Below are 21,324 nucleotides of genomic sequence, written 5' to 3' on the forward strand. Positions count from 1 at the left end.
CCCCAGGGCTCCAGGCAGGGCGCAGAAGGCCTGGCGAACTCCAAGCTGTCCGGGAGGCCCCGTCCCTGCTGATGCGAGCTCCTGGAGGGCGACACCTCACCTCCGCACCATCCATGTTTCGCACCTGAACCACGACGCACACTCCGACCGTGGCAGGACAAAGAGGAGGTGCACGGCTAAGCGTTCCTGGGCTGCTGGGTGCAGGAAAGTCCAGCTCCCAGCACCAGTCCCAGAGGACAAGCCCACCGCCTGCCAGCGCAGGCAGGCAGCTCCGGGACCGAGAGACTCCGCCTACCTCCAGAGCCTCCCGAGCCAGAAGACCCAGACCTTCCGCAGCCCCGCCAAGAGCAAACTGCAAGCACCTGAGCAGACCTGGTCCACCTCTGCGGCCTCTCGGGGCCGGCCGCCCGGCGGCGGGAAGGCCCCGCCCCGACCTAGAGACACCGCCCATCAGAGGCCCCGCTCCAGCAGGTAGGGCCTCCATCTTAAGAGACTCCTCCCACCAGCGGGCCTGCTCTTAAGGAAAGCCCCGCCCCAGCCGGGAGACAAGGCCCAGCTTCCGCAGAGAGGTCCCCGCCCCGATCGGGAGACCCCGCGTCTCCGCGGTCCGGCCCTCGGCCAATCGCAGGTTCCGGTTTGGTCTTGTCTGCAAGCGTGGCCTCCCGAGGATTGACCTTTGCCCTGAGCTCTCCCCGCCCCGTCTGCCCTCTCGGCGGCGTGGTACGTCCGGCACATTGCGCTTAGCCCAAGATGGCGGCGCCTATGTGCTTGCGGGGCCTCAGGCCGCGGGTGAGTGGGCTACGCTGGCTGGGTCCCGCGATGCGTGGTTGGGGGCCTTAGTCTCCGTGTCACGTGCTCCTTATCTCACAGGTGCTGTCTTGGAGCCGAGAGCTGCCGTGCTCCTGGTGTGCCCTGCACACGTCCGTAGTTTGCGCTAAGGTGAGCACGGCCGGGCGAGGGGGCGCGGGGGCCGGGGTTGGAGGGGCCGATGGCGCGTGGGTAGGACACCAGAGGGCGCGCGGTCCGGGACTGGAGGGGCGCGGGGACGGGTGTGGCCGCGACTTGGGTCCATGGGCGCTCAGAGTCACGGCCCCTCCCTGCTTCTAGAACCGGGCGGCCCGAGTCAGAGTGGGCAAGGGGGACAAGCCGGTGACGTACGAGGAGGCGCACGCTCCGCACTACATTGCCCACCGCAAGGGCTGGCTGTCGTTGCACACAGGTGAGGGGGCAGCAGGGGCCGCGGTGCTGGGGGCTGGCGGAAGAAGTTCTCGGCAGCGGCCTGTGACAGCATGAGATAAATACGTGCAAGAGGCTTCTTTCAGCTCCTTCTTTTTCACAGGTTTTATTCCCAGATTTCACATTTGCGAGTTGCGTGCGGTGTTTGCTGTCACCCTCATTCTCACATGGGGCAGAGCAGCGACCGCGCATACACCTTTCCCGCTGAGGTCGGGCTAGGCGCTGCCTTCTTGTTTCGGCTTTCATGCTGTAAACCAGAGTTCTTTCGGATATCTGTTAGTGCCCCGGCTTTACGGTTTTGTGCTTTTTGCCGGTGATTATTCCGCCTTAAGATAGCCCAAGTGCTGAAGTGTGAAGCACAAGAAGGATGTGCCTCACATTGCAGAGAAAATCTGCAGTCAGGTAAGCTTTCTTCAGGCATAAGCTACAATGCTGCTGGCAGAGAGGTCAGTGTTAATCGGCCGTTTGTATTAAACAAGGTGTCTCAAGATGTCTTTAAACGGAAACACGTGAAACAAAGTTACATATTGATGTGTTTATCAAAATAACTTAACATGCAGAAACAGAACCCTGTATTTCCCCTAGGGACGGTGTGGTTCAGTGTTCCCTACGTTGTCCATGGTGACTTGATAGAATATAACCACTGTGCATTAGGATCAGCTGTATTTTCTTCAGTATGACGGTTCTCAACTTGGATGTGTTGAGATCCATCTGTCTAGAAAACCTATTTAAAAAAGAGATGCCTGTCCCCACCCTGTTCAGGTTCTGGTCCTAAGGTCTGGGGCTGAACGTGGATGCTCTAAGAGGTGCAGGAGTTTCAGGATCTATACTGAGAATCTACTGGTTGAGTCTGTGTCCCCAGCTGGTGAGACGGCTCATGTCCCCAATCTCAGGAGTAGCTGGTGGCTTCATCTCTTGGAACGACGGGGGGGGGGGGGGGGGGGGGGGNAAGGATCATCTGGGTTTTATGCCCTGTTAAGGCCTCAGTCTTCCCTATTGTAAAACAAGGATAACCAATAATACCCACGTCACAGGATTTGTTAGGGAATCGAATCAAATAATGTACTTTGAACTTGAAAAAAAATTTTTTATTTATAATTTATTGTCAAATTGGCTTAAATACAACACCGAGTGCCCATCCCCACCAGTGTCCTCCTCCAAGCCCATTACCCCCTTTCACCTCTCCCCAATACCCATCAGTCCTCACATTGTTCTCAGCATTCAAGAGTCTCTCATGGTTTGTCTCCCTCCCTCTTCCCAACTAGTTTTCCCCTTCTCTTCCCCCATGGACCTCCTCTAAGTTTCTCCTAATCCACCTATATGTGCAAACGTATGGTATCTGTCTTCTAACTGACTTATTTCACTCAGCATAACGCCCTTAAGTTTCATCCATGTTACTACACATGGACAGATTTCATTCTTTCTCATTGCCATGTAGTATTCCATTGTATAGATAAACCACATCGTCTTGATCCATTCGTCAGTTGATGGACACTTAGGCTCTTTCCATGTTTTGGCTATTGTTGAGAGTGCTCCTATGAACATTGGGGTACGTGTGCTCCTATGCATCAGCACTCCTGTATCCCTTGGGTAAATTCCTAGCAGTGCTATTGCTGGGTCATAGGGGAGTTCTATTGTTAATTTTTTGAGGAACCTCCACACCGTTCTCCAGAGGGGCTGCACCAGTTTACATTCCCACCAACAGTGTAGGAGGGTGCCCGTTTCTCCACATCCTCGCCAGCATCTAGAGTCCTCTGATTTGCTCCTTTTAGCCACTCTGACCGGTGTGAGGTGGTATCTCAGTGTGGTTTTGATTTGTATTTCCCTGATGAGGAGGGATGCTGAGCATCGTTTCATGTGTCTGTTGGCCATCTGGATGTCTTCTCTGGAGAAGTGTCTGTTCATGTCTTCTGCCCACTTCTTCACTGGATTATTTGTTTTTTGAGTGTGGAGTTTGGAGAGTTCCTTATAGATTTTGGATATTAACCCTTTATCTGATATGTCATTTGCAACTATCTTTTCCCATTCCGTTGGTTGCCTATTAGTTTTATGGACTGTTTCCTTTGCCGTGCAGAAGCTTTTTGTCTTGATGAGCTCCCAGTAGTTCATTTTTACTCATTTCCCTTGCCTTTGGGGATGTGTCAAGTAAGAAATTGCTGCAGTGGAGGTCAAGGAGGTTGTTTCCTGCTTTCTCCTCTAGGGTTTTGATGGTTTCCTGTCTCCATTCAGGTCCTTCATCCATTTTGAGTTTATTTTTGTGTATGGTGTGAGAAAGTGGTCTAGTTTCATTCTTCTGCATGTTGCTGTCCAGGTCTCCCAGCACCATCTGTTAAGGAGGTTGTCATTTTTCCATTGGATACTCTTTCCTGCGTTGTCAAAGATTAGTTGGCTTTGGTTTTCTTCTTCAGTTGTACTTTGGCTATTCGGGGTCTTTTGTGGTTCCATATAAATTTTAGGATTGTTTGTTTTAGTTTTGAGAGGAGTGCTGGTGAAATTTTGATTGGGATTGCATTGAATGTGTAGATTGCTTTGGGTAGTAATGACATTTTAACAATATTTATTCTTCCGACCTGTTGCGGACGAAATGACACAAAGGACAAGACACACACAAAAGACAGACACAGACACAACTCCAGCCGGAGGAACAATTCTATGCAAGCCCCTCTTGCGGTTTATTTTATACCCCGGTAACTGGATACAAACTGAAATCTACAAGATGCATTCCTTTACCAATTAAGGGCAAGTTAGCCAAACACATTTCAAGGACAGGGGGGAGCAAAGGGAGGAAGTGACCACAACGTGTTTACTAAGAGGCCTGCCCACAATTCCAGCCTTCTCCTTACTTTTTAAGGAGGGCACGTTCCCTCGTTTGCGAGCGGACCATTAAACTTGGATATTGTGTGCAGGCCTCCTGGCAGAGCATCCTGTTTGCAGGCATGCTTTGCCCAGGCAGGGAGCCCCGTGTGCAGGCACATCCCCGCGTCCCTAACCACAGTCGGTCACAGTCGGGCTCCCACACCGACCCATGAGTATAGAATGTTTTTCCATTTCTTTATGTCTTCACTTTCCTTCATAAGCTTTCTATAGTTTTCAGCATACAGATCTTTTACACCTTTGGTTAGGTTTATTCCTAAATATTTTATGGTTTTGGTGCAGTTGTAAATGGAACCAGTTTCTTTATTTCTCTTTCTGTTGCTTCATTATTGGTGTATAAAAATGCAACTGATTTCTTGTAATCAGTGATTACATTGATTTTGTGCCCTTGACTTTGCTGAATTTATGTATCAGTTCCAGCAGGTTTTTTTGGTGGAATCTCTTAGGTTTTCCATGTAGAATATCATGTCATCTGCGAAAAGTGAAAGTTTGATTTCTTCTTTGCCAGTTTGGATGCCTTTTATTTCCTTTTGTTGTCTGATTGTTGAGTCTAGGACTTCCAATACTATGTTAAATAACAGTGGTGAGAGTTGACATTCCTGCCGTGTTCTGATCTCAGGGGGAAAGCTCTGTTTCTCCCCAATGAAGATTTTATTAGCTGTGGGCTTTTCATATATTACTTTTATGATGTTTAAGTATGTTCCTTCTATCCTGACTTTGTTGAGGGTTTTTATTAAGAAAGGATGCTGTATTTTGTCAAATGCTTTTTCTCCATCTGTTGACAGGATCATGTGCTTCTTATCCTTTCTTTTATTAATGTGATGTATCACCTTGATTGATTTGAGAATATTGAACCAGCCCTGCAGCCCAGAAATGAATCCCTCTTGATCATAGTGAATAATTCTTTTTATATGCTGTTGAATTCAATTTGCAAGTATCTTATTGACAATTTTTGTATCCACGTTCATCAGGAATATTGGCTTGTAATTCTTATTCTTTATCGGTTCTCTGGTTTGGGAATAAAAGTAATGCTGGCTTCATAGAATGAGTCTGGAAGTTTTCCTTCCATTTCTGATTTTTTGGAACATCTTGAGAAGGGTAGATATTAAATCTGCTTCAAATGACTGGTAGAATTCCCCAGGGAAGCCATCTGGTCCAGGAGCAGATTGGTAGATTTTTGATAACTGATTCAATTTCTTCACTAGTTATGGGTCTATTCGAATTGTGTTTCTTCCCGTTTGATTTTGGTAGTACATGGGTGTCTAGGAATTTGTCCATTTTGTCCAGGTTGTCCAGGTTGTTAGCATATAATTATTCATAATATTCTCTGATAATTGCTTGTATTTCAGAGAGATTAGTTGTGATAAATCCATTTTCAATCGTGATTTTATCTCTTTGAGTCCTCTCATCATTTTGAGAAGTCTGGTTCGGGTTTTATCAATTTTGTTTATTTTTTAAAAAACCAACTGTTAGTGGGAACAGGACCAGAGACACGGAGGGAGGGGGTAGAACCCGGCTTGCTGCAGTAAGTGATAAACCGGCAATTGGTGGCGAGCTCCGCGAGTCCAGGGGAAAGGAAAGTAAAGCTGAGATTGCTCATAGAACCGTCCCTGGAGAAGAGAAAAACAAACAAACCTCGGCTTGGAAAGACTGTTTTTTTTAGCTCTGGCTGGGGTGCTGACTTTAAACTAGGTGCCCTGGTCCCAGAAGGCGCCAGGAAAAACTAACTGTTGTGCGTCGGCACCATCCATGGCGGTGGCGGCCCGCCGAACCGGCAGCAATGCCTGCAGCGGCGGTCTCGGCGCCGGGTGAAGCGGCAGTGGTGTGCGCGACATCGGCCTACTGAAGCAGCGGTGGCGGCGACCCGGTGAAGTGCCACCAGCGCCTGGTGAAACGGCGGCTGTGTGAGCAAAAAGTTGCCTGCTGAAGCGGTGGCGGCCGGTAAAGCGATTGCGGCGGGGTGAGGCGACGCGGACTCTGCGGACCTAAAGTTGCTATGATCCCCAGACGCACTTGGGTTGTATTGCTGCTTGACCCTGGCGGATCTGAGGCTGCGGCACTTCTGCCACCCTCCACTCAACCCCCGGCAATAGGGAAGCAGCGACCAGCAGAACTGTTAATGGCAGTATAACAAAGCCTCTTAGGAGTAATCAGACTAGATAGTTTCCTTAGATAACACCACCTTCTTTCTTTCACCTCTCCAACCATATTCCAACCTTTAGCTCTTTGAAAAAAGGTTCTTATCCCTTCTGCCTGTTCATTCTATCTCCAATTTTGCCTCATCTCTGCTCTATCATCTCTCTCTTTCTCTAGCTCTTCAACAAGCACTGCATACACCCAGCTATTTAATTGTAGCTGAGAAATCTGGTTATATGCTTTAAACCGATCTTGTCTATCGGTTTTCTTCATTCTTCCTTTTCTTTCCTTTTTGACTTTTTTATGTATTTTTATTTTCTATCATTCACCTTCCCTCCTGCGTCTTTTCTCATTACTTTTTAGTTTTCCCTCTTGGTTAGCATGATTGCTGGATTTGTTTGTACATTTGTGTCCCTCTGTTCCCTGTGTGTCTGTCTGTCTGTTTTCTTCTCCAGGGCTACCTCAAGAAACAAGCCAAAGTACACATGGTGGACAGTCCCAAATACCACCACAAGTAGGAAAATAAAATAACCAAGGTCTCAACAAGAGAGACCAAGAGATACCATTCAAAGAACACTTCCTGAAAGGATAGGCCCTGGACAGTTAAAGAGTCTTCTTGGGTACAGCAGTGCTCACAGGTGCAGAGTACATAACAAGTCTTTAAAACTAACAAGAGACAGAAAACTAACCAAAATGACGAAACGAAAGAGCTCCCCTCCAAAGAAACTCCAGAAGAACTGACAGCTAATGAACTGCACAAAACAGATTTAAGCAGCATAACTGAACAAAATTTTAGAACAATAATCGTAATATTAATCGCTGGGCTTGCAAAAAACATAGAGGACCTCAAAGAAACTATGGCTACAACCAACATGGAGAACAAAAATAAGCATGATGAATTTAAAAATGCGATAAATGAAAAACATAATAATCTGGAGGTGTCCGATGCACGGATTGAAGAGGCAGAAAAGAGAATAAGTGATTTAGAAGACACCATTGTAGAAAAACAAGAGGTTGAAAAAAAAGAGACAAACTGATCCCGGAACATGAAAGAAGAGTTCGAGAGCTCAGCGATACAGTGAAATGCGACAGTATCCATATCATAGGAATCCCAGAAGAGGAAGAGAGAGGGAAAGGTGCTGAAGGAGTCCTGGAACAAATTATAGAGGAGAACTTCCCCAGCCTGGGGAAGGAAGTAAAAGTTGAAATACAAGAGGCACAGAGAACTCCGCTTAGACGTAATTTGAATCGATCTTCTGCATGACATATCATAGTGAAAATGGCAAAATATAAAGACAGAATTTTGAAAGCAGCTAGGGAGAAAAGGGCCCTAACATAAAAAGGCAATGCTATCAGAGTGGTGACCGACCAATCTACTGAAACTTGGAAGGCCAGAAAGGAATGGGAGGAGATCTTCAATGTGATGAACAGAAAAAATATGCAGCCAAGAATCCTCTATCCAGCAAGGCTGTCATTCAAAATAGGAGAGATAAAAGCCTTTCCAAATAAGCAAAAATTGAAAGAATTTGTCACCACTAAGCCAGCCCTACAAGAAATCCTGAGGGGGACTCTCTGAGAGAATTATGGCAAGGAACAAAGACACCAGAGACACCACAACAAGCATGAACCCCACAAAGGACACAATGACTCTAAACCCAAATATTTCACTAATAACACTGAATGTAAATGGGCTGAATGCTCCAATCAAAAGACAGGGTAGCAGAATGGATAAAAACACAAAATCCATCTATTTGCTGTCTACAAGAAACGCATTTTAGATTGGAAGATACCTTCAGATTAAAAGTAAGGAGATAGAGACATATCTATCATGCTACGGGAAGTCAAAGGAAAGGTGGAGTAGCTATACTTATATTGGACAAACAGGACTTTAAATTAGAGACAATAACGGGATGAAGAAGGGCATTATATAATAATTACAGGGTCCATCCATCAGGAAGAACTAACAATCATAAATGTCTACACACCGAATATGGGAGCACCTAAATATTTAAAACCATTAATCACAAACAGAAACAAGCTTATAGATAAGAATGTGCTAATAGCAGGGGACTGTAATATTCCGCTTACAGCAATGGATAGATCAACCAGACAGAAAATCACTAAAGAAACAATGGACTTGAATGACACAATGGACCAGATGGATCTGACAGATATATTTGGAAGTCTGCATCCTGAGGCCAAGGAATTCACTTTCTTCTCAAGTGCGCATGGCACATTCTCCAAGAGAGATCACATACTGGGACATAAAGCAGCCCTCAATAAATATAAAAGAATTGAGATCATACCATGCACACTTTCAGATCATAATGCTTTGAAACATGAAATCAATCACAGGAAGAAGTCTGGAAAACCTCCAAAAACATGGAAGTTAAAGAACACCCTTCTAAAGAATGAATGGGCCAATCAGGCAATTAGAGAAGAAATTAAAAAAATATATGGAACAAATGAAAATGAAAATACGACAATCCAAACTCTATGGGATGCGACAAAGGAAGTCCTAAGAGGAAAATACATTGCACTCCAGGCCTATTTCAAGAAATTAGAGAAAGTGCAAGTGCAAAATCTAACAACTCGCCTAAAGGAACTAGAGGCAGAGCAACAAGAGCACCCCAAACCCAGTAGAAGAAGAGAAATAGTAAAAATTAGATCGGAAATAAACAATATAGAGACCAAAGAAACAGTTGAACAGATCAATGAAACCAAGAGTTGGTTCTTTGAAAAAATAAACAAAATTGGCAAACCTCTAGTCAGGTTTCTCAAAAAGAAAAGAGAGAGCACCCAAATAGACAAAGTCATGAATGAAAATGGACTTACTACAACCAACCCCTCAGAAATACAAGCAATTATCAGGGAATACTATGAAAAATTATATGCCAACAAATTGTACAACTTAGAAGAAATGGACAAATTCCTAAACACACACTCACTACCAAAATTCACACGGGAAGAAAGAGAAAATCTGAACAGACCCATAACGAGTGAAGAAATAGAATCAGTGAACAAAAATCTCCCAACAAATAGAAGCCCTGGACCTGATGGTTTCCCAGGGGAGTTCTACCAGACATTTAAAACTGAATTAATACCAGTTCTTCTCAAGCTATTCCAAAAAATAGAAATTGAAGGAAAACTTCCAGCATCGTTTTATGAAGCCAGCATCACTCTGATTCCCAAGCCAGACAGAGATCCAGCAGAAAAAGAGAACTACAGGCCAATATCCTTGATGAATACGGATGCAAAAATCCTCAACAAGATACCTGCAAATAGAATCCAACAGCACATAAAAAGAATTATCCACCAAGATCAAGTGGGATTCATTCCTGGGTTACAGGGCTGGTTCAACATTCACAAATCAGTCAATGTGATACATCACATCAACAAAAGAAAAGATAAAAACCATGTGATCCTGTCAATAGATGCAGAAAAAGCATTTGACAAAATACAACATCCCTTCTTAATAAAGACTCTAGAGAAAGTCGGGATAGAAGGAACCTACTTAATCATCATAAAAGTCATCTATGAGAAGCCTTAAGCTAACACCATCCTCAACGGGGAAAAACTGAGATCTTTCGCCCTGAGATCAGGAACACGACAGGGATGTCCCCTCTCACCACTGCTGTTTAACATAGCGCTGGAAGTCCTAGCATCAGCCATCAGACAACAAAAGGAAATCAAAGGCATCAGAATCGGCAAAGAAGAAGTCAAACTCTCAATTTTCGCCGATGACATGATACTCTACATAGAAAACCTGACAGACTCCACCAGAAGCCTACTAGAACTGATCCAAGAATTCAGCAAAGTTGCAGGGTACAAAATCAACGTACAGAAATCAGTTCTATTTTTATTTTATTTTATTTTTATTTTTTAAATATTTTTATTTATTTGTAGGAGAGAGAGAGAGAGACAACGTGAGCCGGGGAGGGTCAGAGAGAGAGAGAGATACAGACTCTGAAATAGACTCCAGGCTCTGAGCTGGCAGTCAGCACAGAGCCCGACATGGGGCTCGAACCCACGAACCGCGAGATCATGACCTAAGCGAAAGTCGGACGCTTAACCGACTAAGTGACCCAGGTGCCCCTCAGTTGCATTTTTATACACCAACAATGAAGTAACAGAAAGAGAAATCAAGAAACTGATCCCGTTCACAATTGCACAAAAAACCATAAAGTACCTAGGAATAAACCTAACCAAGGGTATAAGAGATCTCTATGATGAAAACTATAGAAAACTTATGAGGGAAATTGAAGAAGACACAAAGAAATGGAAAAACATTCCATACTCATGGATTGGAAGAATAAGTAAAGTTAAAATGTCATTACTACCCAAAGCAATCTACACATTCAATGCAATCCCAATCAAAATTTCACCAGCATACTTCTCAAAACTAGAACAAACTATCCTCAAATTTGTATGGAACCACAAAAGACCCCGAATAGCCAAAGTAATATTGAAGAAGGAAACCAAAAAGGGGGGCATCAACATCCCAGACTTTAGCCTCTACTACAAAGTTGTCATCATGAAGCCAGTATGGTATTGGCACAAAAACAGACACATAGATCAATGGAATGAAATTGAGAACTCAGAATTGGACCCAAAAGTATACAGCCAACTAATCTTTGAAAAAGTGTGAAAGATTATCCAATGGAAAAATGACAGCCTCTTTACCAGATGGTGCCGGGAGAACTGGGCAGCAACATGCAGAAGAATGAAACTAGATCATTTTCTCAAACCATACACAAAAATAAACTCAAAATGGATAAAGGACGTGAACGTGAGACAGGAAACCATCAGAACCCTAGAGGAGAAAGCAGGAAACAACCTCCTTGACCTCCACCGCAGCAATTTCTTACTTGACACATCCCCAAAGGCAAGGGAATCAAGAGCAAAAATAAACTGTTGGGACCTCATCAAGATTAAAGGCTTCTGCACGGCAAAGGAAACAGTCCATAAAACTAATAGGCAACCAACGGAATGGGAAAAGATAGTTGCAAATGACATATCAGATAAAGGGTTAATATCCAAAATCTATAAGGAACTCACCAGTCTCCACACCCGAAAAACAAACAAACCAGCGAAGAAATGGGCAGAAGATATGAACAGACACTTCTCTAGAGAGGCCATCCAGATGGCCAACAGACACGAAATGATGCTCAGCCTCCCTCCTCCTCAGGGAAATACAAATCAAAACCACACTGAGATACCACCTCAGGACAGTCAGAGTAGCTAAAATGAGCAAATCAGAGAACTCTAGATGCTGGCGAGGATGTGGAGAAACGGGCACCCTCCTACAGTGTTGGTGGGAATGTAACCTGTACAGCCCCTCTGGAAAACAGTGTGGAAGTTCCTCAAAAAGTTAACAATAGAACTCCCCTATGACCAAGCAGTAGCACTGCTAGGAATTTACCCAAGGGATACAGGAGTGCTGATGCATAAGAGCACATGTACCCCAATGTTCATAGCAGCACTCTCAACAATAGCCAAAACATGGAAAGAGCCTAAGTGTCCATCAACAGACGATTGGATCAAGACGATGTGGTTTCTCTATACGATGGAATACTATATGGCAATGAGAAAAAATGACATCTGGCCATGTGTAGCAACATGGATGGACCTTGAGGGTGTTATGCTGAGCAAAATAAGTCAGGCAGAGAAGGACAAATACCATATGATTGCACGTATAGGAGGATTAGGAGGAACTTAACGGAGGACCAAGGGGGAGAAGAAAGGGGGAAATAGTGGACGAGAGACAGAGAAGCAAACCATAAGAGACTCTTGAATACTGAGAACAAAGTGAGGACTGATGTGGGGGGGGGTGAGGGGAGAGATGTGCATGGAGGAGGGTACTTGTGGGGATGAGTACGGGGTGTTATATAGAAACCAACTTGACAATAAACTATTTGTGAAAAAAACAAAACAAAACAAAACAAAAAACAACCCAACTGTTAGTTTCTGTGATCTGGTGTGGTTTTCTTTTCTTTTTGTTTTTATTCTATATTTATTTCTTCTCTGATCATTACTATTTATCTTTTGCTGGGTTTGCGGTTTCTTTGTTGTTCTCCTAGTTCCTTCAGGTGTGCTGTTAGATTTTGTATGTGGGATTTTCCTTGTTTCTTAAGATAGGCCTGGATTGCAGTGTATTTTCCTCTTAGGACTGCCTTTGCTCCATTCCAAAGGGTTGGATTGTTGTATTTTCATTTTCATTTGTTTCCAGTTATTTTTAAATTTCTTCTCTCATTGCCTGGTTGACCCATTCGTTCTTTAGTAGGATGTTCTTTAACCTCCACGTATTTGGAGGTTTTCCAAACTTTTTCCTCTGGTTGATTTCAAGTTTCATAGCAATGTGATCTGAAAGTGTGCATGGTTTGATCTCAATTCTTTTATATTTATTGAGGGTTGTTTTGTGACTCAGTATGTGATTTATCTTGGAGAATGTTCCAGGTGCATTCAAATAATGTGTATTCTGCTACTTTAGTACGCAAACTTCTGAATATATTTGTCAAGTCCATCTGGTCCAGCTTATCATTTAGGGCTATTATTTCTTTATTGATTTTTCTGTCTAGATTATATCTCCTCCATTGCTGTAAGTAGAGTATTAAAGTCCCATGCAATTACCACATTTTATCCAATAAGATTGCTTATGTTTGTGATTGTTTTTTATATTTCGGTACTTCTGAAATCAGCTCATAAATATTTGTAATTGTTAGCTCTTCTTGATGGATAGACTCCATAATTATGATATAATGTCCTTTTTTATCTCTTGTTACAGCCTGTAATTTAAAATCTGATTTGTCTGATATAAGTATAGCTACTCATGCTTTCTTCCAGTAACATGATAGATAAGATATTTTTCCATCCCCTCACCTTCAATCTGAAGGTGTCTTCAGGTCTAAAATGAGTCTCTTGTAGACAGCAAATAGATGGGTCTTGTTTTTTTTTTTTTTTATCCATTCTGATACCCTGTGTCTTTTGATTGGAGCATTTAGTGCATTTACATTCAGTGTTATTATTGAAAGATATGGTTTTATGTTATTGTGTTATCTGTAGATTTTATGTTTTATGCGATGTCTCTGGTCCTTTGTATTTCTTGCAACTTTCCCTCAGAATTCCCCTTAGGATCTCTTGTAGGGCTGGGTTAGTGGTGATGAATTCCTTTAGGTTTTGTTTATTTGGGAAAACCTTTATCTCTCTTTCCATTCCGAATGACAGGCTTGCTGGGTAAAGGATTCTTGACTGCATACTTTTCCTATTCAGCACATTGAAAATTTCCTGCCACTCCTTTCTGGCCTGCCAAGTTTCAGTAGATAGGTCTGCCACTACCCTTATGTGTCTACCCTTGTAGATTAAGCCGTTTATCCCTAGCTGCCTTCAGAATTCTCTCTTGATCTTTGTAGTTTGCCAGTTTTACTATGATATGTTGTACAGAAGATCAATTCCTGTTTGAAGAGAGTTCTCTATACCTCCTCTCAGCTGTGATTTGTTCAAGTACACCTTCGACCCCTTTCTCTCTTTTTCTTCTTATGGAACTCTTGTGTTACAGCTATTCTTCCGTTTAATTGAATCACTTAGTTCTCTGATCTTCCCTTGTGGTACAGAATTTTTTTATCTCTTTTTCAGCTTCGTCTTTTTTCATAATTTTCTCTTCTATTTCACTTAATCTTTCCTCTGCCTCTTCAATCTTTGCTGTCACTGCCTCCATTTTATTTTGCATCTCACTTACAGCATTTTTTAATTCATCATGACTATTTTTTAGTTTCTGGATCTCTGCAGCAATAGATTCTCTGCTGCATTCTATGCTTTTTTCGAGACCAGTGATTAATCTTATGGCTATTCTATCTTGTTCAGTTACATTGTTTATATCTGTTTTCATCAATTCTTTTTTTTTTAATGTTTTATTTATTTCTAGGAGAGAGAGAGACAGCATGAGCAGGGGAGGGTCAGAGAGAGAGGGAGTCACAGACTGAAACAGGCTCCAGGCTCTGAGCTGGCAGTCAGCACAGAGCCCGACGCGGGGCTCGAACCCATGAACCGCGAGATCATGACCTAAGCGAAAGTCGGATGCTTAACCGACTAAGCCACCCAGGCGCCCCTTCATCAATTCTTTAGTTGTCATTTCTTCCTGGAATTTCTTTTGAGGAGGATTCTTCCATTTCATCATTTTGGCTAGTGGTCTGTCCCTTATGTGTTTTAAAAGCTTGAAAATGAGCAAATCAGACGACTTTAGATGCTGGTGAGGATCTGGCGAAACAGGCACCCTCCTACACTGTTGGTGGCCATGTAAACTGGTGCAGCCCCTCTGGAGAACAGTGTGGAGGTTCCTCAAAAAATCAATAATAGAACTTCCCTATGACCCAGCAATAGCACTGCTAGGAATTTACCCAAGGGATATAGGAGTGCTGATGCATAGGAGCACATGTACCCCAATGTTCATAGCAGCACTCTCAACAATAGCTAAAACATGGAAAGAGCCTAAGAGTCCATCAAATGACGAATGGATCAAGATGTTTTTTATCTATACAATGGAATACTACATGGCAATGAGAAAGAATGAAATCTGTCCATGTGTAGAAACATGGATGGAACTTGAGGGTGTTTTGCTGAGCAAAATAAGTCAGACAGAGGACAGCTACCGTATGTTTGCACGTATAGGAGGATTAGGAGGAACTTAACAGAGGACCGTGGGGGAGAAGAAGGGGGGAAATAGTGGGGGAGAGGGAGGGAGGCAAACCATGAGAGACTCTTGAATGCTGAGAACAAACAGGGCTGATGGGGGAGGGGGGAGGAGAAAGGGGGTGATGGGCATGGAGGAGGGCACTTGTGGGGATGAGCACTGGGTGTTATATGGAAACCAACCTGACGATAAACTATTAAAAAATAAAATAAAAGCTTGTTATGTGTCCTGCACCTGCAAGCAGTACTATATTAAAGAGGAGTCATAGACTGTCTAGGGCCTGGCCCTTCAGGAGTTGTTTTTTAGAGTGTGTTACTTGCTCTCTGCTGTTGTGACTTTGGTTATTATCTCCCTACTCTATTGATGTTTTGGACCCTCCACTAGGTATGCTTTGATTTGTTCGTTGAAGTAGCCCAGGATAGGAAACGAACAAACAAACAGAAACCAGAAGACAAAAAGCATGCAAACACACAAACAAAAAAAAACCAACCCCAAACCAAAAAACCAGAAACACCAGCTACAAATAAACAACAGGGTGGAGGCTGGTGCTGATGGAAGAGGCCTTATTCCATACAAAGAGAGAAATGACAAGGGCGGGGGGTGGGGAAATGAAAAAATAAAATTGACCAGAGAAACTATACAGCTTAATCCAGAGAGAGAGAAAGGAAAAAAAAGAAGGACGTGTAGAACATGTATCAAGAGAATAGATTAAACATGTCTGCTTCAACAAACCAACAACCAGAGTAACCCAACTAGAGGAGGGTAGAGATAAGAAGAAGGAAAGTAAGGAAGAATATATCCATACAATAAGAATTGTCCGAGAATTAAATCCGGTAGTTCAACAGCTCTGGTCTGGAGGAGGAGCTGTCTGGTTCATCAGCATCAATTCCGTTCCAGTATATATGCGATTACCAGGCTTGGAGGGGAGTAATTTGGTGTAGGCGGGTCCCACCTCCACTGTGGGCCCTGCTATCTGATCCCTGAGGTTCAACCTTGATGGTGATGGGGAGAAAAATGGCGACCCCCCCCCCCCCCGTCTTTCCTACATGGACCAGGTGTCCCAAACCACTCTATTCTAGCCGTTCTCACTGTGTTGCGGGTGCAAACAAGGTGGCATGTCCCGCTCTGCAGACTCCCATGCCTCCCTGGTCCTTGGCTAGGATTCAAACTCGTGCTCCATGCATCCGGGTACTGGGGGAGTGTCCTCAGCATTGCCCGATATATGGTCTCCGGCTGGCAGGTGCAGGCAGTCTTTGTCTTTTGAGCAGATATATACCTTCTTCCCACAGCACTCCAGGGAGGGGATCACTTTGTCCTAGTGTGGACTGTGCCTCTGACCTAGTTACCGAGCCTAGGGCTGGCTCCCCTCCACTCCAAGTGCGCAGTTAGGGCAGCCAGCCCCAGTCTGGAGAAAGCCCCTCAGTTAGAGATTGGATCTTTCTCCATCCCTGTCTGTGGTTTTGTTCTTGTCCAGATACAGTCCTGTGCTTCCGCAGTTTTTCTTCGTCTTCCCTTGGTCTCTCTGCAGAAGGGGAACCCTCCCCTCCGTTCGTTTTCTCTCTCCCAGTTTGCAGTCATGCAGCTATGGCCCATCAGGTTGTCCCAGTGGGTCCCTGGAAGGGACTGTATTACTTTGCTTCCCGGACTCTTGGAGTTCAAAGTCCTTTGGCCTCAACACTGCTTTGTTTGAGAGACGAGGAAACTTTGGATCCCCCTATTTCTCCAATATGCCCCCCCCCCAACCCGGTACTTTGAACTTTAAAGTGTTACTCTTTTTATTTCACTTATAGAAGAAAAGAGAATAAGCCAGGGTGGGGGATGGAATTGAGTGCTTAGTGTTCTCGGATGTTACTTCCAGAGTTGTTTGCTAATTTTTCTTGGTTTCCTTCTCTCTTCAGGTAACCTGGATGGGGAGGACCATGCTGCAGAGCGAACAGTGGAGGATGTTTTCCTTCGAAAGTTCATGCTGGGCACTTTCCCAGGGTGTCTGGCTGACCAGGTTATCCTTAAGCGCCGGGCTAATCAGGTGGAGATCTGTGCCCTGGTCCTGAGGCAGCTGCCCGCGCACAAGTTCTACTTCCTGGTGGGTTACAGTGAAACACTGCTCTCCCACTTTTACAAATGTCCCGTCCGTCTGCACCTCCAGACTGTGCCCTCCAAGGTCGTGTACAAGTACATCTAGGACAGTCTCTTTTTTTGATTCAGGCTCGAGCCTGCCAAGGACAGAAATGTGTGGGGAAGGGGTGAAGTGGGAATGGGGAAAATGCATCCCCTCAGTGTACTGAGGATTCGTTTTCAAAGCTGCTGTTGAATAAATAGACTTTCCATGTTGTCTTGTCTCTTGTCTCTTGTTTCTTTACTCTTTAAAGAACTGGAATAGGGTCTTCTTGAGGGTGCTCCAAGGCTCCCAGACAGGCGAGGCCTCCACTTGTTCAAGGTTTGGGTAAAAGCTGCAATGCCATCATTATCTTGCGCCAGTAACTTTATCAGGAACTTGACTGAAAATTCTTTGTTTTCTCTCAAAATGGAAAGATCCATTTTTGGTGATTATAAAATAATGTCGACTTTAATAATTTTTAAACAATGTGTACATGTGTCAACCATGAAACTTTCTTTCTACGATAGTTTATTGTCAAGTTGTTTCCATATAACCCCCAGTGCTTATCCCCACAAGTGCTCTCATCCTTGCCCATCATCCCCCTTCCCCTCCCCCCCCACCCCCATCAGCCCTCAGTTTGTTCTCAGCATTCAAGAATCTCTCCTGGTTTGCCTCCCTCCCTCTCCCCTACTATTTTTCCCCTTCTCCCCCACGGTCCTCTGTTAAGTTCCTCCTAATCCTCCTATACGTGCAAACATATGGTAGCTCTCCTTCTCTGCCTGACTTACTTCACTCAGCATAACACCCTCAGGTTCCATCCATGTTGCTACACATGGCCAGATTTCATTCTTTCTCATTGCCATGTAGTATTCCATTGTATAGATAAACCACATCGTTTTGATCCATTCATCAGTTCAGTTGATGGACACTTAGGCTCTTTCCATGTTTTGGCTATTGTTGAGAGTGCTGTTATGAACATTGGGGTACATGTGCCCCTATGCATCAGCACTCCTGTATCCCTTGGGTAAATTCCTAACAGTGCTATTGTTGAGATCTGACCCTTTTCCTAATGAACCCTGATCATAACCCTGATTCTAACAGTCAACAAACTTCGGTTGGTAAGACTGATTGTCATTCAGGTCCTGAGATAACTTCGCCCCCTGCTGACAAAACTCACCCTTAACCTTATTCTAACACTCACCCTGACCTTTCTGACCTCTACTCTTGACACTGATCCTGACCCTGGTTTTCATGTGAATTTGAGCCTCACCATCTTCCTGATTCTCACCGTAACACTGAATTTGACCCTTACCCTAATGTGATCTGGCTGAACCTCAGCTGGATTTGATCATGTCTCTGACCCTCATGACCCTGATCAACCCACAAACTAACCCTGACCGTGACCCTGAACCTTAATCAAATCCGTAACTGACACAGGTCCAGACAGTGACCCTGATGTGCACCCTTGCTTTGATATTCACTCATTACCCAGATTTGACCCTGATCCATTTTTTAATTGAAATATATTTGACATATAACATTGTATAAATTTATGGTGTATCAACTTAACATGTACACTTTAAATGTATTAAATGTATCTTGATACATATCATATGATTGCAACAATTAGCACTTCTATCATATTACAGAATTATCCTGTCTTTTGAGTCATTGGAATAATGAAGTTCTAGGTTCCTAGCAAGTTTGTTGCTTATAATACAACATTGTCTATATTCACTGTAGTGTGCCTTATAACTCTAGGGCTCATTTATTCTTCATTATAAATTTGTACACTTAGACAAAAACTGCCCAGTCCCTTCCCCACCCCAGCCCCTGGGAACCATTTCACTGTTTTTGTGAGTTTGGCTTTTTCAGATTTCACATTTTAGTGATATCCTACAGTATTTGTCTTTTTCCATCTGAATTCTTTCACTTAGCATAATTTCCACAAGTCCACCCATGTTGTTGCAAATGGCAGGATGTCCATTTTCTCATGGCAGAATAATATTCCATTGTGTACCACATCTTCTTTATCCATTCATTTGTTGATGGGCTGGTGGTTGTTTCCATATTGGCTATTGTGAACAATACTGCAGTAAATATGAGAGTGCATCTCCCTCTTCAAAATCCCGTTTTTATTTCCTTTGTGTATATACCCAGACATGGAATCAATGGATCATTGGTAGGTCTATTTTTAATTTTTTTACGTTTCAGGCCCTTACATTTAAGTCTTTAATCTCTCAGCTGTAAGACAGGGGTCCAATTTCATTGCTCTGAATGTGCTCATCTAGTTTCCCCCCACCTTATTTGTTGACAAAACTGTCCTTTTCCCATTGTGTGTTCTTGGCTTTTTTGTTGAATATTTTTTAGAAAAAATTTTAATATTTATGTCTGAGAGAGAGAGAGGAAGAGAGAGAGGGGGAGAAAGAGAGCGTGAGCAGGGGAGGGTCAGAGAGAGGGAGATACAGAATCTGAAGCAGGCTCCAGGCTCTGAGATAGCTGTCAGCACAGAGTCTGACTCGGGGGTCGAATCCACGAACTGTGAGATCATGACCTGGGCCAAAGTTGGATGCTTAACAGACTGAGCCAGTCAGGCACCCCGAGGAAAAGCTTTCGATTTTCACCACTGAGTGTACGGTTATATGTGAGCTCATAACATATGGCTTTCAATATATTAAGGTGTATTCCTTCTATATTCGATCTACTGAGGGTTTTTATGAAATGATGTATTTTGTCAAATGCTTTTTCTGCATCTATTAAGATGATCATATGATTTTTCCTTTTCTTTCTAATTTTTAAAAAAAATTATTCTGAGACAGAATACAAGCTGGGGAGGGGCAGAGAGAGAACCCCAAGAAAGCTCTATAGGGTCAGCACAGAGCCTGATGTGGGACTCAAACCCATGACTGAGATCATGAACCAAAATCAAGAGTTAGATGCCCAACCAACTGAGCCACCCAGGTGTCTCACTTTTATTTTTTTTAATTAGATGTATCATATTTATTGAATTGTGTATGTTGAATGATCTTTGAATCCAGGAATAAATCCTACTCATGGTCTGTAATTATTTTCATGTGTTTTTTTTTTTTCAATGTTTGTTTGTTTGCTTATTGACAGAGAGAGAGAATCCCAAGCAGGCTCTGCACTGTCAGAGCAGAGCCTGATGCAGGGCTTGAACCCAGGAACGATGAGATCATGACCTGGCTGAGCCACCAGGTGCCCCCTTTATATGTGTTCTTGAATTCAGTTTGATAATGTGTTGTTGAGTTTTTGCATCTATATTCATCAGAGATAATGATCTATAGTTTTCTTTTCTCTGGCTTTGGTAATAGGGCATGATAATGATCTATAGTTTTCTTTTCTCTGGCTTTGGTAATAGGGCAGTGCTGGCCTTGCAGGATGACTTTGGAAGTGCTTCTCCTCAATTTTTTTTGAAAGAATTCGAGAAGAATTGGCATTAATTCTTCTTTGAATGTCTGGCAGAATCACCAGTGAAGCCATTTGGTCCTGGGAGAGGTTTCTGTGTTGGAAGGTTTTGGATCACCGATTCAATCTCTGTATTCATTATGGTTCTGTTCATATTTTTTATTTCTTTCTGATTCACTTTTGATAAGTTGTTTCTAGGAACGTATCCATTTCTTCTAAGGTATCTAAGTTTTTGGCTTATAATTGTTCATAATAGTTTCACAGTCCTGTTTTTCTGCAGTCTCAGTTGTAATGTCTCCGTATTATGGGAGTCCTCCACAAGGTGGACAAGGCTAGCAAAGGGATTCTCCCCTTGAGCCTCTAGAAGGAACACAGCCCTGCCAACCCACACTAGACTTCTGAGCTGCACAGCTGTAAGATACTAAATTTCTGTTGTTTCAGGTCACTAAGTTTGTGGAAACTTGTTCAAGCTTCAATATAAAACTAATGCAGCGCTCAAACTCTAGGTGTCAAAAGTCTCTCTTCTGCATTTGTAAAACAAATGTGGACTGAGTCCGACTCAGTAGGAACATTGGCTTATGCCAGTGCATTCGTTTTTTAAAATTTTTTATGTTTATTTCTTATTGAGATAGAGAGATGAGAGCATGAGCTGGGGAGGGGCAGAGAGAGAGGGAGACAGACTCCAAAGCAGGCTCCAGGCTCCGAGCTGTCAGCACAGAGCCCGATGTGGGGCTCGAACCCACAAACCTTAAGACCATGACCTGAACCTAGGTCGGACGCCTAACCGACTGAGCCTCTAGCCACCCCTATGCCAGCATATTCTGACCCTCACTGTATATATGGCCCCCTCTGTAGACTCTTCTATAGC

At 43.5% G+C, this 21,324-nt stretch overlaps 1 protein-coding gene across 1 annotated transcript; it reads left to right on the top strand.

Moving 5' to 3' along the window:
- The first annotated feature begins 628 nt into the window (after positions 1-628).
- MRPS24 (mitochondrial ribosomal protein S24) lies at positions 629-17,264 on the top strand. The gene is made up of 4 exons (XM_039242989.1): positions 629-789; positions 871-939; positions 1,108-1,219; positions 16,831-17,264. The coding sequence occupies exons 1-4, from the start codon at positions 751-753 to the stop codon at positions 17,112-17,114; spliced, it is 504 nt and encodes a 167-aa protein (XP_039098920.1). The 5' UTR covers positions 629-750; the 3' UTR covers positions 17,115-17,264.
- The last annotated feature ends 4,060 nt before the right edge of the window (positions 17,265-21,324 follow it).

The sequence above is a fragment of the Hyaena hyaena genome, unplaced genomic scaffold (genome assembly GCF_003009895.1).
Source record: "Hyaena hyaena isolate Hyena2069 unplaced genomic scaffold, ASM300989v1 scaffold_218, whole genome shotgun sequence".
NCBI classification, from domain to species: domain Eukaryota; kingdom Metazoa; phylum Chordata; class Mammalia; order Carnivora; family Hyaenidae; genus Hyaena; species Hyaena hyaena.